The sequence below is a fragment of the Anabrus simplex genome, chromosome 1 (assembly GCF_040414725.1).
Source record: "Anabrus simplex isolate iqAnaSimp1 chromosome 1, ASM4041472v1, whole genome shotgun sequence".
Lineage (NCBI taxonomy): Eukaryota > Metazoa > Arthropoda > Insecta > Orthoptera > Tettigoniidae > Anabrus > Anabrus simplex.
Window position 1 is genome coordinate 1,576,316,637 of NC_090265.1, and position 17,203 is coordinate 1,576,333,839.

A 17,203-nucleotide genomic window follows, 5' to 3' on the forward strand; every position below is an offset into this window, starting at 1 on the left:
AATTTCTTGCTCCCACCTTTTGAATTTCTTTTGCATCTCTTCAGGCAATGGATCATCCCATCCCATCTTGAGGTTCCAACTACTCTGTATAAGAAGTTTCGGGATCAAAGTAAACGGACATGAAAATCCAACAGGATCAAAAATCCTTTGGGCCATAGACAGGATCTTTCTTCTGGTGACCGTCCCCGTTTCAGTCATCATTCGAACGTCACAGAACAGTTCATCATTCTCTTTATCCCATAGCAGGCCAAGAACGGGATTAACACTTTGCAGTCCTATAGTCCTTTCCAAGCAGTTACTTTCCCAGCCTCGAAGTTCGAACTTTGCTTCTGCAAGAAGTCGTGTGGATTCATCAATGAACTGGATCAATTCTTCTTCGGTGTCAACGGACGCAACACAATTGTCAACATAGAAAGATCTCTTTAGCATTTCAGATATATGCCTTAATTCGGGTGGACTCTTCTCCAGAAGAAGGTTAAGTACAGCACTCAACAAAAAAGGGCTACAGTTGAGTCCAAACACTACTCTTCTATGTCTAAAAACCTTGAATTTTCCTTGGGAAAAATCCTCCCACCACAGAAATCTGAGAAAGTCTCTATCAGGTTGAGCAACAGAAATTTGAAGAAAGGCCTTCCTGATGTCAGAAACTACACCTATTCTCCCACGGTGAAATCTTGTCAGAATCGGTGGAATTTGCTCCAGTAAATTGGGACCCTTTTCTAGGCACTCATTCAAAGATGGAGATCCCTTACCCTTGCTGGAGGCATCGAATACCGGCCTGACAGATGTAGTGGAGTTGTCTTTGAAAACTCCCCGGTGTGGTAAGTAGTGGCATTTCTTATTCATTTCTTTGAGTGGTACTTCTTCTATCACTTCTTCTTGTTGCCATTCTTTAAGTACCTCATCATAGTCACGATACTTTCCTTCACAGATCAGTTTCACTGAAGTGGACCTGCACCTCTTCTCAGCAATTTCCAGGTTTTCTTGCAGATCCTCGAACCTCTCATTCCAAGGTAAGCTGACCTCATAGCGTCCCTCACTATTAATAGAAACGGTACTCTTAAAATAGTCAAGTGTGGCCATTTCCATTTCTTCTCGGGACTTCTTTTCCACAGGATCTTTGATTCCAAGAGTGTCTAATTTCCACAGTTCAGTCACACTAGAATTCAATGTCAGCAAGGATGTTACAAACATGTTAGCGCTACAGGAGGAATGACGACCCGCCAAACTTCCCATAACAACCCATCCCAAACTGGTTTCTACAGCTACTGGCCCACAGTTCAAAGTTTTAATTCTCCCGGTCAGTAACAGCCCATATACGTCAGCTCCCAGAAGCAGTTCAATTTCAGGTCTATTGGGACCACAATCAGAAATAAAAATGTTGTTTTGTTTCAGTTCCTTCATTAAGGGACCCCTCTGGAGCCTAGGAATTTCACCACAAATCACAGGCTGACTGAGCACAGGAATCTCACAACAATATTTTCCATCCATGCTGCAGATCTTCAACTGGTAGGTCGAATGCAACTGCCTGTCCGTTTCGGCACCTCCAAACAAAGCATGAGTTAAGGTCTCTGTACCTGAGGATTGAAGTCCAACAGACCGAGCAGTTTTATCCAACAAATAAGATCGCTGCGATCCACTGTCGATCAAAGCCCTGACGATGCGTTCTTGTCTTCCGGATACGATCTTCACCATTAGAGTTTGAAGAAGAACCTCTTGACCATAGGTTTGACTGCTCAAAGTAGCACTTTGTCTTTCCGTACTTCGCTCCTCCTTCTTCTGCTCTTCATTCGACTCCTTCGATGGCAAGTTTGGACACATAAGAACACGGTGTCTCTTCCCACATACCTGACACCGCACAGTCGCTTTACAAGCCTTAGCCGTATGACCTTGTTTCAGACACTGGTAGCAGCACCCCGTTTTCATCAATATACTTTTCTTCTCAGACAAAGTCATATTCTGTGCCTTGAAACAATCGTTCGTATCATGGTTTCTCTTACAGAAGACACAATTGCTTCCATTTGATGAACTTCTTGCTTCTCCAGAAAACAGATTACTAGCAGTAGGTATAGATTCAGGTTGAGGTGACTTGCTCTTCTGCTTTCCCGGTTTCTGTGAGGATATGTGGAATCCCCCTTGGGCTAGAGAAATTCTCTGTTCTCCCTCCACTTCATTCTTCAGGAAAAGTGATAGCTGTGACAATTTCTCACAATAAAGATTCTCTGCTGTTTCACTGATAGGCAAAGAAATGGCAGTTCTTAACCACACTCTTAGCAGATCTTCTGGGAGTGATGATTCAACTAGGGGGAATAAAAAGGCTGCATATTTATCACTGGTCATTCCTAACGATTCCAGTGACCTAAGATGCGACTCTAATCGATCATGGAGTTGCAAGGGAGTGAGTTTCTGAGTCGCTGTGAAATTCTGAATAACTAATCCTAACAGTTCGCGAACATAAAACTCCACCAATAATTCTTCTCTTCCGAACCTACTCTGTAAACACTGAATTGCTTTCTCATAGTTATCAGCTGTAGGCGGAAAGCTATTTACGACGTCTCTCGCCCTACTGCCCTCTGTAGTAGCTTGAATTAGGTACTGGAATTTATCTTCCCTTTCTATGTCCGGATCATCGTGTATCCTACGGAACTGGCTCCAGAAACCTAACCAGTCTTTAACTTCACCACTGAATTTCCTCAGTTCGATCTTAGGCAACTTAAGTTTTTTCTTACCGGAACTGGAATTGTCACTCAACACATCGACACCTTCACTTGAGACAGTTGCTACATTCACTGCATACGAGTTCTCGACCTTCTGACGTGCTTCGTCTAATTTATCGCGGTATTCTTGCACTTTATTGTATTCACTTTCATAATCTGCGTCATCGCTACTGTTGAGAAGCACGTCTAAAACTTTGTCATCAGCTTCTTTCAGTTCAACAGCCAGTCTTTCTAACTTAGTTAAATATAATCTTACCTTGTCGAGTTGTGTTTCCGTCATCAAAGAGTCAAAAGTCTTCGTAAATGCTGCACGTATGGGTTTTCTCGACTTTACGAGTCTCTCCATCTTGACTTGCTTACAGCTTCTTCACGTCGAATCAAATATGTCCTGTCACGGTCGCCACTAATGTTCCATTCAAACCAGAAAACCTACCTGACAGACTGGTTTGTCAAAAATGCAGGCACTTCTTATTTTCGGAAACAGTAACAACAAATTGATTTATTCAAGGTAAGACTGTATTTCCGACACATCTATATACACAACATAACCATAACTCTAAGACTGTAACAAGTGAGTGTCTCGTGTCCGTGCACCAAAGCCCATCAAACGTAAAGTTATTTCACTCAGCTAGATCTCTACAAAAGGACAGAACGTGACACCTGAATTGTTCAATTCCATATTTGTGGACGAAGATTCGAATAGTGGCGGCGTAGGACTGGAGGCTCTCATATTGTTTCGTATCGTAGGTGGAGGTCTAGTACGCTGTATTTTCATAAGGTGACTCGGAAAATCAAAAACTGTAGGGATGGCTCTGGACAGCAAGCGTCTTCTATCATTGTTGATCACTGTGTATTTTTCTTCAAAATGTCGTGAACACAGGAAACTGTGCTTTGTCGGAAACCATTTATCACGTTTCATATTTATTACCCATTGTTTCGTGAGTTCCTTATCTTTCAGAGGGAACCTAGAGAGAAAAGCATAGATTGATTTACAAACACTGACAACGGGGAAACATACTCTGCTAATGACCAAACATTGCATTCTTTACTTAAAAAAAAACTTACCTGAAATATGATATATCCTTTGAGCTGCCTCTACGGAACGTGCAGTTGATTGCTGCACATATAGGCGGCATAATTTATGCAGTTAACTTATCAGATTCAGTGCAAATAAACCACGATAAGAACACACAATAACCAGAATAAACCGTAAAACACGGGCGGATATAATATGGCGTCGCTATTTTGCCTTGGCACCGCCTAGAGCGCTGTAGCAGACGTGTTAGCCACTCTACAGTCCTCTTTCTAGCTCGTTGGTTAGGAGCAAATAAACGACACGAAGTTCGGGTTAACTAACCTCAACTAAGCACGAACAAACAGTCGCTATCCGGAATACTGAATATACCACTCGGCAAGTGGAAACGGCGTAATTTTATTCTGTCTGAAATAATTAAGAAATACTCTGACAAATCCTCATCTGTTTCTTAAATGAGTTCGTAGTTATGAATTAACATATTGCCAAAATCTTTCGGTTTTACGGTACAGTGGATAAAATAATATACCGTAGTTTTAAATCGAATTAAGGCAAATAGAAAATAACACTAGTTTTGGCTTTAAAATATAGCCTAAATAACTCATACCAACGTGTATACCGCAGTACATTTTCAAATAATTATTTATTGACGTGTAAGAAGTCCGACTCCTTAGCTGGATGATCAGCATTGAGACCCTCGCTGCAGAGGGTCCCGGATTCGATTCTCGGCCAAGTCGGGAATGTAATTCTTCTGGCTCGGGAACTGGGTGTTTGTGTTTGTCCCATCACTTTCCTCTTCATATTCAGACAACACACCACAATACCAACTACCATAGAAACACGCAATATTGATTACTTCCCCCCGCATAAGGTTAGCGTCAGGAAGGACATCCGGTCATAAAACAGGGCCAGCCGGGCTGAGTGACTCAAACGGTTGAGGCGCTGGCCTACTGACACCAACTTGGCAGGTTCGATCCTGGCTCAGTCCGGTAGTATTTGAAGGTGCTCAAATACGTCAGCCTTGTGTCGGTAGATTTACTGTCACGTAAACACCTCGGCGTCTCCGAAAACCGTAAATGTAGTTGGTGGGACGTAAAGCCAGTAACATTATTACTTATTATAAAACAGGGCCAAATCCACATTTGCGGAACAGTTCGCACCCGCAAACCCACAAGTGTGGGAAAAGTGGTCGAAGCGGCAGAAGAAGAAGAAGTAAGTTTAGATAGTGTAAGGAATGCCAATATATCGAACATATACGACTCATACGGTTTAATCGTTCTTGAAAAAAAAAATAGAAGAGAGTGTGACCATACTGTACACGAAAAATAGGCAAAATGCTATGCGTACTGTAGTATACTTGGTTATATGTACATTTGTGCTGATAGTAGTTTCCATTATTTTCGGTAAAGATCGCGTTTAATCAGTTATGTTTCCTACGCTGCATTAATGAATGAAAGAATCTGTTGTCCCAACGCGGAGTGTCAAGTGAGAAACTTTCTGCAGCTCCAGTCGAAGGAGGATATTCTGATGGCATCTTTTGAGTGAAATGTAAACTACGTGCACAGGAATATTCTTCTTATGCTTATCTGGATTGCCGGGGTCGAACGGAAGTATTGCCAATATTTCGAACATACGTCCCGTACGGTGCATTCAATCTTGAAAGACATCATTTTAAGGAGAATGGAACTTAGGCAAAGTAATATTAGATGTTATCAATCAACACTGTGTATTTGTGATACGTTTCTCCGTTACTGTGTATAAAACTTTATCATTGGATTAATTGCGAATGTTGGCAGCGATGTACATTTGTTTTATTCCAAGAGTAGCGTACCAAACAGTACATTGTGTTGCCATCTGTTGTGTAAAAGGTGAACTATCTCGCACCATCTCGCTCCTTCAAATAAAAACGGGAGTCATGATTAATCTAGAAGATGTAAAATCACGCTATTTTTGGCGTTTCTGAATAAAAAAACTCATGGCTTAGTGTATACTATAGTAACTTACATCCCATTATATTCTTAAACAATTATTTATTAACGTGTAAGTATTGCCAATATCATGAACATACGTCTCGTCATGGTGCATTCAGTCTTGAAAAGCATCATTTTAAGAAGAAAGGAACATGGGCAAAGCAATATTAGATGTTATCCATTAATACTGCATATTTGTTAATCATTTCTTCGTTACTGTATATAAAGCTTTGTAGTTAGATTATTTGCCAATGTTGCCAGGAGTGCATTTGTTTATTTGTTTTATTTCAAGAGAAGCTTTCTGAACTAGACGTTGTGCTGCCATCTGTTGTGGAAAATATAAACTATTTGCGCTATATCGTTCGTTCCCGGAAGTCATGAAGAGCGACCGGAAGTCATAAAGAGCCGTCTGCCCTAAATCGGATGAACGAATGAACGAACGAACCTGGAGCGGAGAGCGGCCTCTGACTTCCTGGCTCGCTCCTACCTTTCCGCTCCCAAGAGTCAACTCTTTTGAACGACTCTCAGTTAGGAGCGGGAGCGAATGAGCTAGCTCCCTCAGAATATAGTTCGACCCATCACTATGGAGAGATGCGTGGCGGGAATGCGACTGAATTCAGTCGACTTGTTTTTTTAAAGTAGTCGACTATTACGATAGTTTAAACTATCGACTAGTTCGATAGTTATCAGTCGATAGTGCCCATCTCTAAAGCAAGCAAGTTCGCAACTCGCGCGCAGTTAGAGGTTGGAGGTTTGTGCGTTGAGGTTATAATGTGTCCTATTTAACGGGGCTTTAATTTATTTTATTTCACTAGAATTATAATTTAGTTTTACCCAGGGCCTAGGAATGGCCTCTAAATTAATTTCACCAATGTTAAGCATAAATCTGATTTTCAGAAGTTGCTCCACTGGTAACGGAATCAAATGCTTCGGTTTTACTTATTATCCCAGGTAAATAAGTGATCGGCGAATAGCTCCATTCGTTTAGAAGCTGTTATTTTATGGAATCGATGCAAATTTTATCGTGTTCTTGTTCATTTTCAGGTTCCCTGATCATAAGGATCCTCCCTATGAACCAGCCAAACTTTTCAGAGTACAACGTGTTAAACCGGTTAAAGGAAATCCTTATTGGGAGAAAAATATCTTGAAAATGTTAGGCTTGATTGGAAAGGTAATTATCATGCTATATATTTAGAAATTAAGCTTTTGAATAGCATCAGTCCCTGTTAATCATGATTTAAAGATTAAAATGATGACTGTCATCTAAGAAATTTATGTTGTTTCACCAGAAATTACAGTCGGTAGCATATGATTCTCAGTTCACCAATTCATTGCTTGACCAAACCAATGTCAATGATCAGGTTACTGTTAGTACAGTTATTAGTTTCTTATACATTATGCAAGGTCACATTCAAATGTTTCATTGCCATACCTGCTGTATATAATCATAATCATGCCTGAAAGTATATGTTAATGAACTGCAGAACAGCTGGTTTATTCAGCCACAGAACAGTCTCTAGCTGCACTGTGTGGAGCAACATTTATACCTAAAAGCAGATAAAGCATGAAACATAAACATATTTGCAACTGTTTGTGAATGTGATTGTGAAAGTCATATATAAGCACACCTAGTGGAGGCAACATCAAATGAGAATTCATAGGAACTTGCTCCATGTTATGCGTATAAACAGTGCAGACCAAAATATAGTATTGTCATATGTATATTTGTAGCAAAAGGCACCTTTCATTTTACTTCATTCATGCATTCACATATGCTGTCATTTTGTTCAGGTGATAGCCACCCTGGTAGCCAAGTTTAGTAAGAAATAGATTCCACAGGATCTGACTTCATGGTTAGATGGTTCAATTTCTGTTGGTGAAAGAAAAAAATCACCACCAGAATTTTGGCTGGCAGGGTATACAATTTGTGATCACTAGATTGCTTCGATTCCAAATGTGTCTGCACTTTTGATGTGGAGTGGGGGTATATGATACTGTTGATGGTGATTTGTCCATTGGATTGGACTGCAAGCCTAGAGTGGACACCTTGTTAATCAGTAAAAGTAGGCTGTATGCTGACACTGGGTTTAACTCTCTTCCTACATCATCATTATCATCATGGGCTGGTGACCTAGATGTTAGGCCACTTCTAACAACAAGCAGTCATCATCATCTCATACCCCAGATATGCATGTCACCCATGGGTGTCAAATATAAAGATGTGCACAAGGCAAGCTGAACATATCTTCAGAAACTCCCGGCATTAAAAGTCATACGATAACCAAATAAACTATTTCAGCTGATACAGATTAATTTCTCAGTCATTTCCAGTAAAACACATTGGTTTAAGTTTCTTGCATGTTAGAATGACATATCATGCTGTTAATTAAATAGAACTAGGTCATGAAAGTGTAGTAAAATTACACATTGTCCACACTTCCCTCTCCTCACATCAACATTATTTTGTTAACCTTAATGTAGCAGATATTATTATATGATACTTCCCAGCATTAGCCAAATGAAGTTTGGCAGATGCTAACAGATGCATTAGTTAATGCTTGCTTTGACTTGTTACTCCCAAGATCGCATTATGGTCTTTCGGTGTTTTCGGTAAAAATAGTAACCTAAATATTGCATTATTTGTGTCCCTGTTGTGCACTGTTTATTGATGTATGACATATATAAACTAAAGATAAAGACACAAACTCAATTTAAATGTGATATCCCTGGATAGGTTCATTTAATCATTTGCCTCTGATCTGCATTTAGGGCTGTAGGTCAGGTCAGTGATTCCCTATCAGTTGTCTATCTAGTCTTTTCTTAAATGATTTCAGTGAAGTTGGAAATTTACCAAACATCTCTCTTGGTAAACCTATATAGGCCTACATAAAATAAGAGTTTTGTCTTATATTGCTCAGAATTATAGAAAAAAGGTATTTCTGTATCGGTCGTGTCCACAGTAATAAGGAAATGCAGTTTTCCGTCATCTCTGTATGTCTGTGTATGGACATCACGAGAAAATGACTGAAGAGAATTTAATGAAAATTGCGGTGTTAAGTCGGGGAATGAGGCACTGCAATCCAGGCTACAAATAATTTTATTCGTGCTAAGTACAATGGTAGTTTAGGAGAAGGCTTAAAATTGAATGATCAAATATTCATGTTATTAAAGGTCCTATTGATAAATAGTACACTGGGTGAGTTGGCCGTGCGGTTAGGGGCGTGCAGCTGTGAGCTTGCATCCGGGAGATAATGGGTTCGAACCCCACTGTCGGCAGCCTTGAAGATGGTTTTCCGTGGTTTCCCATTTTCACACCAGGCAAATGCTGGGGTTGTACCTTAATTAAGGCCACAACTGCTTCCTTCCCATTCCTAAGCTTTTTCTATCCCATCGTCACCATAAGACCTGTTAATACCAACATAATGGTCCGTTATTGGACATTACCAATTTTCCAGCTAACTCATTCTTGGTTGCCTGCGCTTCGCCCTCGTGTGCTAAGTTAGGCTCGTCAGTTGAGACTTAGCACATCACCCAAGACGCAAGGCTAGTGCATACCGTGGAGGCAGATGGGAATATAGTTTGCGATATGAAAGATATCACGGATAAAATGGGACAGTATTTTGACAAGCTCCTAAATGGCCCTAATGAGATCTCTGTTGAGGATGTAGGATAGAAAACAATAGAAGAAGATATCCCAATTACATGGACAGAAGTAGAGCAAGCTCTCCATAGGATGAGAAGTGGTAAGTCAGCAGGAGCTGATGAAGTTACAGCTGACATGATTAAAGCTGTTGGTCCGCCAGGAATACAGTGGCTGTATAGAGTTCTCAGAACAATATGGAAGGATAACGAAATACCTGAAGATTGGACAAAATGGGTGATAGTTGCTATCTATAAGAAAGGGAGTAGAAGGAAAAGTGAAAATTACAGAGGCATTACCCTCTTATCACACGGCCTTAAAATTATGGAGAAGATAATTGAAGCCAGAGTAAGGGATATACTAGAGTTTATCTTAGAAGAGGAACAACATGGCTTTAGGGCTGGAAGAAGCACAACAGATCTGATATTTGCTTTGAGGATGTTGGCAGAGAAACACCGGGAAAGAGGAAAAGACCTCATTATTGTGTTATGGACCTTGAAAAGGCATCTGATAATGTTCTTAGATCAACTATTTGGAAAAGTCTTAGAAAACTTGGTGTACTGGAGTACCTTATTAGGAAGATCCAAATGCTATATACTAATTGCAAAAGCTGTGTCAGCATTGGAGATTGTCACTCTGAATGGTTCAATACAACCAAAGGAGTACAACAGAGAAGTGCCTTATCACCTCTTCTATTCATAGCAGTTATGGATACCATTTTAAAAGAACTAAAAGGAAAATGTAATAAGTTCTTCAGGCTCTGGTGTTTGCAGACGATGTGGCAATATGAAATGAAACAGAGGAGGGAGTGCAAAATAATCTGAATACATGGCGTAAGAAGTTTGATGATTATGGAATGAAATTGAACCCATCAAAAACAGTAGCATTGAAAATCAGCAGACAAAATACAGAATGCAACTTAAAAATACAGGACCACGAAGTTGAAGTAGTACACCAATTCAGATAAATAGGAAGCGTAATGGCTAGTAATAATAGAGCTGAGATAGAAATAACAAATAGAGTAACCAAAGGCTCTAACTTTTACAGTATCGTTAGACACCTACTACAGTATGGGATGAGAAGGTCCCATGAAGAACAAAAATGACCCTGTACAAGTCATATTTCATTCCCATCCTTACATATTCTCTGGAAACCTACACACTAACATCAAACGATTGTAGTAGGATTCAAGCCTGTGAAATGAAATTTCTTAGATCTGCACTCCAAAAGACATGACTTGATCACGTGAAACATGATTAGATCTGATCTGACCTAGGTCTAAATGAATTGGAGGAAAGACTTAGGTCATCTAGACTTAAATGGTTTGGCATGTTAAACGAATGATTAGCTCAAGGTTACCATGTGCTTATTTGGAAAAGAGAATAACAGGTAGAAGACCAGCTGGAAGACCAAGAAGAATATGGATGGACCAACTGAGGGAAGACGTGGAGAGAAGAGGATGGAATTGGGAATGTGTCGTGAACAACAAAATCTTTTTGAATGGGCAACTTTGGAAGATGCTCGCTGGAAGGGCAAACCGATAATGTCTAGTAAGGCAGAATGTTCTTCTTACACACTTCAGCTTACATTATATACATATCTGCATGAATGTCACTTTCTGCTTTTCAACTCACTTGTCGTACTGTACACACACACACACACACTTTGCTTGGGTAGCTTTGAAGTGCACTTACCACAGACCAGTTTTCTACACAGTGCACATCTTTCCTTTGCACACTGTGACATAACACTGTCTGTGATGTGAACTTTCTTCGGAAACTAGGGTCTCATTGTTGCAACTGACAGTGACAGTGGTGTTCAGAGGCTTACTAATCTAAGAAGATGCATAAGGATGCACTAGATCAGTTGCCAGCTGTCTCAGGAATATCCTTCTCAGTATTTGCTTGCCGGCTATTGCCTTATACAATGCATAAGCATTTATATCAGTGAGATCTAGTATGTTGAAGACCTGCACTGGCCATCGCCGACTCATCGATTTTACCATGTAACTTATGGTCCATTTGATCTGCTATGTTGACACCAAATTTGGTAGAATTATAGAAAGAGACTGTTTCAGGTTTTTTCTTCAGATGTTATTCAATAATGCTTACATCAGTATGTACTGTACTGAGAATGAGGACATTCTTGTTCTTTTTACCTTGGTAGGATGTGAGAGTTGCATCCTCAGTTTTGTACACTACTGTGCTGTAGAGTGGGTCACTGCTGGTCTTCACAGAGAGAGGAACTTCTCTCTTGCTATGGTTCAGTGTGCCTACTTGTGTTCTCTTTCTTCAATGATTTTGTTAGTTTCAGTGAAGTGAAGAAGTTGTCACAAGTAATATTTCTTCCCCGATTGATAAAAGGCTCAGCAAGACGCAATACTACATGTTCTTCTATAGTCCGATCGGTGGGTCGTGTTTTATCTTTCTCAAGATAGGGAAAACCATTTACAACATACAGTGAAACCTCGGAAAGCGAGTAACTTGGTCTACGAGTGTTTTGTAAAACGAGCAAACATTTTAAATAAATTGTAACTTGATTAGCGAGTGAGGTTCTGCAATACGAGCGTCAAGTGTGCCTACGTTTTCCCCTCTCCTGTTCGTTTGTTGAATGGATGAACGAGGTCTTTGGTCCTGTAGTTAAGAAATACCTTTCAGAAAATAATCTGCCGCTCAAAATCTTGCTGGTTACGGACAATGCTCCTGCTCATCCTCCAGGCCTTGAGGACTCGAGGACGACTTACAGGAGGAATTCAAGTTCGTTAAGGTTAAGTTTCTGCCTCCCAGCACTACTCCACTAATCCAGCCTATGGATCAGCAAGTTATTTCTAACTTCAAGAAACTATACACCAAAGCACTATTTCAGCGATGCTTCGAAGTGACTGAAGGAACAAACCTTACCCTCCGAGAGTATGGGAGAATTATTTTCCCCATCGTGAACTGTCTGAAGATCGATAAAGCCTGGGATGGAGTCACCAAGAGAACTCTCACTTTCTCTTGGGGAAAGCTGTGGCCTGACTGTTCTTGGACGTGACTTTGAGGGGATTGTTGGTGACAATAAGCCGCCGATGAAATTGTGTCCTTAGCGAAGACTATGGGGCTGGAGGTGAATGACGTGGACATTCAAGAACTGGTGGAAGAACATAGCCAGGAACTGACCACCAACGAACAGATGGACCTGCATCGCGAACAATAGGAGGAGGTTATAGAGCTCTCATCCGGGGAAGAGAAGGAAGAAAAGTCAATGGAATCTCTCACTTAAACTGAGATTCGGGAGAAGTGCAAAATGTGGGAAACGGTGCAAAATGTTGTAGAAAAACACCACCTGAATAAGGATGTAGCAGTGCGGGCGATGAATCAGTTCTATGACAGTGCAATGTCACATTTTCGTGAAATCCTCTAAAAGAGGCAAAAGCAAGTCATTGGACAGGTTCCTCATTGAAGATGCACGAAACGAAAACAATTTCAGTGAGCCAACAGATAGCAGTGAATCCGTTAGTGAAATTCGTGCTACACAGTAACTCTTCTCATATCATCTCTCGTCTCCCTCACACCAACAATGATTCTATTGTAAGGAAAAGCGCACTTTAATTTGTTTTGTTATATTTTGTTTTAGAAATGGTATGCAAATAAATATTTTTGTGCTGTGGACGAATCATCCGCGTTTCAATTGTTTCTTATGGGAAAACTTGCTTTGATGTACGAGCGCTTTGGATTACAAGCATGTAGCCGGAACGAATTATGCTCGCAATCCAAGGTTCTACTGTACTTGGCTTCACATTCACAGCCAACTAAAGTTTAATACCAAACTTGTCTAGTTTATTGGCCATATATTGCATAAATAGGCATCTAGCTTGCAATGGAAAGAGCTGTTCATCCACGGTAATGTTCTCACCTGGTCTGTAACAAATAGTACACATAGATATAAATTTGTCCCACACAATGGATACAAGCGCAAATCTATCAATTTTCAGGCGATCCCTGTGAGTAGATTTTTAATTGAATCGAAGAAACCCCACGATTTCCAGGGAACGGTTTTGTGCCATAGTTTGGACACCACTCCTGTAATAAATAATGTTATTTGCTTTACGTCCCACTAGCTACTTTTACAGTTTTCAGAGACGCCAAGGTGCTGGAATTTAGTCCCACAGGAGTTCTTTTACGTGCCAGTAAATCTTACCGACACGAGGCTGACGTATTTGAGAACCTTCAGATACCACCGGACTGAACCAGGATCGAATCTGCCAAGTTGTTAATGAAATGTTAATGAAAAAGATACGTGGCTTACAGAAAAAGCCACTTTCATCCACTTTCATGACAAGTGTTAGATCTCCAAAACACAAAGAATCAGAGGATGCCTTAAATCTTTGGATAAGTCAAGTTAATGCAAAACATGATGGCACTGTGACAGATGCTATGATTATGTTTTAAAAATAGGCGTGGCTGAATAAAGTAGGATAAAAACAGGATTGGATCTTCAAAGAGCAAGGCAGAAGTTTTGGTGATAAATGTTTAACAAAATTATGCAAAGGTTTGACTTTGCTTGCATCTTAAATTGTTTCAGAATTTTCACTTTGGAGCCTGAAATGTAACTGTACGTTTCTTTTGATATAATTTTTACCAAGAGATCATTTTTTATGTGTAGAATGTAATAAAATGTAAAAAACTCTTGCAGGTTAATTCTTTAAAATTGATTTTAAGAAACATGGCTATACATGCTAGTTTTGTACAAATAATAATGCCAGTACAAGATGCAGTCTACAACTACAGTGTTGCACAAGATGTTCCTGAAGACTTCGATTAACATTGGTTTAAGTGAAATTTGGGCAATAAATTGTCCAGAAAAAGAATAAAAACCTTGGAGAAGTGGTGTTACAGAAGAACACTAAAGTAGATTTCATTATTAGAACACAGATGATGAGTTACTGGATCAGGTTGGTGAGAGAAAAGCAATTATTGTATTTTTCTGAATGCAAGACGACCCCCACTTTTTCCTTCCAAAAATTTAAATCAGACTTAAAAAGTGCTTTGTAAAATTATATGAATGCCTTTCTTGTACAGTACACATTATTAGACTATCCTTGTCTTCATGCCAACGCCAAACATTGGGTTTAGTTATGCTATAATTTTTGCAGCTGCACAATTATTCTTTATTTCTGCGGGTTTAATAATCATTAACTTACAGTTGGCATCATATCAACGAGAACCCGTTGAAAATTTGCCGGCAATACCTGTTCCACGTATCTTTACAATACGATGATCCATCTCGAAAATACTCCTGCTGTCTATAAAACTTGATTTTACGCGTCAGGTACAGTGGACGCGTTATAACTCTGCCACTGAGTAGCCGTGGCTTTTCTAAGAATTCCAAGGCTCGCATGTTTTGATGCCACTCTGTGGATTTGAGAAACTGTTTTGTAGAGGCTAATAGAATTGCATTCTCTCTTCACTATTTCCTGAGATCCAGTGACATTACACAGAGGCACTGTATAGCCAGTTGCTGCGGCTAGCGATTTATAATAAAGAGGCGGACATTGATTTTCAAAGAGTTTTATGTGCACGTGCACGGTGGGTGAAAAGAAGCAGGGTGGTTACTGTGGTAGCTACTAGTGGTGTTAATTTAAGCCCCCTGAATGCGGGGACAGTAGTGACGGGCAGCACTGGCCACTAGTAATTATTCCTCTACTGTCCCCGTGTGCAGGGGTACTTTCACTTCAATGTCCAGTTAGCTCCCCGTGGCCACTAAACTTAGGCATGTTTGAGTTTACTGGACACCAGAGGGCCAGTAACAGGGTCACATGACCTAGTGACAGCCATTATTGGACGTATCTTAAAAGGTAGAAAGGCTGCCAGTAGAGCGCTGGACTCTGTTGAGGGATGAAGAACTACTTTTGTGATTCACCTTACATATTTACTTTCGTTGCAAAATGTGTTCACAGTCTGAAGAAGCAAAGACAAAACCAACTGCTAGTGTAAAATCAGTACATTTTTAAGAACTTATATAAACTATGAGGAGGGAGAGTTCAGTGATAAAGTTAAAGGGTGAATTAAGAGAACTAGGGGTCGCAGTTCCCGATTTGAGTTTTTTGAGAGCCCGTATAAAGGCTATGAAGGCCACCCACAGAGATGAATTCCTGAAAGTGAGTGAATCAAAAGGAAGTGGAGCAGGCACTGATGGCATTTACATACCCTATTTTCGCTTAATATTTCTTGAAGCTCTTCGCTGAAACAATGTACAATATCACTTACAACCTCATCAGTAGCTTCCTCTTACTCTTCATCAACCTCCTCCATATTCTCACACATCCTCTGACAATGTTGCACTCACCACTTCCACACAAAAACTAGCTACTGGCTGCCACTAGAACATTAAAGTGGAAGCCGTTACTGTCCTCGTGTGTAAGCATAAAGCCCGGCCATTTTACTGGCTACCACTTCTAGCCGCTAGTACTGGCCATCACTACTGTCCCCGTGTGCAGGGGGCTTTACTGTTAGGTCGCGAATGCAAGACGACCCTTGATTTTTACATGAGATTCTGAGAAAGAATCGTCGTCTTGGATTCAGAGAAATACGGTATTAGCTGAAATTTGATTAGAAGAAGAGAAAAATTCGTACAGTTGAGCATATCTTGAGATACTCAGGACTTGTTCAGTTGGTTTCTGATGGAAGTGTACAGGATAAGAATGGTAGATGGAGGTCACAGACATGAATATAGACAAGCAGATTAGAGTAGATGTAGTATCAGTAGAAATATAGAGTTGGAGAGGTTAGCACAGGATGTGGCTGCATCAAACTGGTCTATGGACTTACCCAAACGACAATCCACCAAAATCAGATTATGTTGAAGATCACAAGTTTCCTTGCAAGAAAGAATATAAATTATTTTTGGAATGAAATTTTTATGTTTCACAGACCAGTTTATGAATTAACAGCTAAAGAAACCATATGCTGTAATTCTGATTTCAATCAATACATGGTCTACCAGCTGAATAATATTTAGATATTACTCGTTAAAGAAATTAGAGGCTAGGCTACTCTTCTCATTGTATATTTCTTATTTTGCTCCCTTTTCTAAATATATTAGCTTATGTTTGCATAACTTGGCTTGATTGAAAATGAACTATGGTGTAAGAGAAGGCCTGACGGCCTTAACTACACCAATAAAGACATCTATCTATCTATCTATCTACTTTATAGTGTATGTGAACTAAACCTTATTGAATATGGAAAGAAATTGAGCCCTATAAAGTAAATCATACTCATAGATGTCTTCCAGCTTCTCAGCTATGCTTCTGGGATAGATCAGTGTGTGCTACTTCATCAGAAATGGTTAGACTAGAACTTAACATGAATAATGTTGTAATATTTACTGTAATATTACAAAAATGCAATTCACACTGAAATTTTGAAGATGTACAAGGCTGTATTACTGAGAGTGAACCGGAATATCAACAAACGCTACAGTGCTTGTCTTCAGGCTGAGAGGAACATTTTCAACATTTACTGTAATGATTATCGTAACATCACTTTGCTGAGCCAGTTCCCTTATTTTTGGAGGATCGCTCAGGTCTTTCACAAATATCCTGAATATTTTTTTGTCACTTAAGACCCACAGTTTTGAATTTATTCACTATTTTCTAAATTTCATAATCATTTGGTACTTATGCTCCAGGAAATTGTTTGCAGAATTCTTTTCTCACTCTCCCAGAAGATTTATACATTAAAAATCTGCAGTGTACAAAAAAATTCAGAAACCATGGCTATTGCATCACCTACTCACCCAGACACAGCACAGGAAATAACCAGCAACTTAACTGAGGTTTGCATTGTATCAAAATTTCAGT

The 17,203-nt window shown here is 39.8% G+C and overlaps 1 protein-coding gene across 1 annotated transcript in view; it reads left to right on the plus strand.

Annotated features, from left to right (window-relative positions):
- Window positions 1–6,401: 6,401 nt before the first annotated feature.
- The window catches only part of mRpL30 (mitochondrial ribosomal protein L30), a 33,205-nt gene continuing 22,403 nt past the window's right edge, over window positions 6,402–17,203 (plus strand). The window contains exons 1-2 of the mRNA XM_067138169.2: window positions 6,402–6,671; window positions 6,765–6,891. Of these exons, the coding sequence (XP_066994270.1) occupies window positions 6,568–6,671; window positions 6,765–6,891 (231 nt within the window). The 5' untranslated portion in view covers window positions 6,402–6,567. The remainder of the gene's footprint in view (window positions 6,672–6,764; window positions 6,892–17,203) is intronic.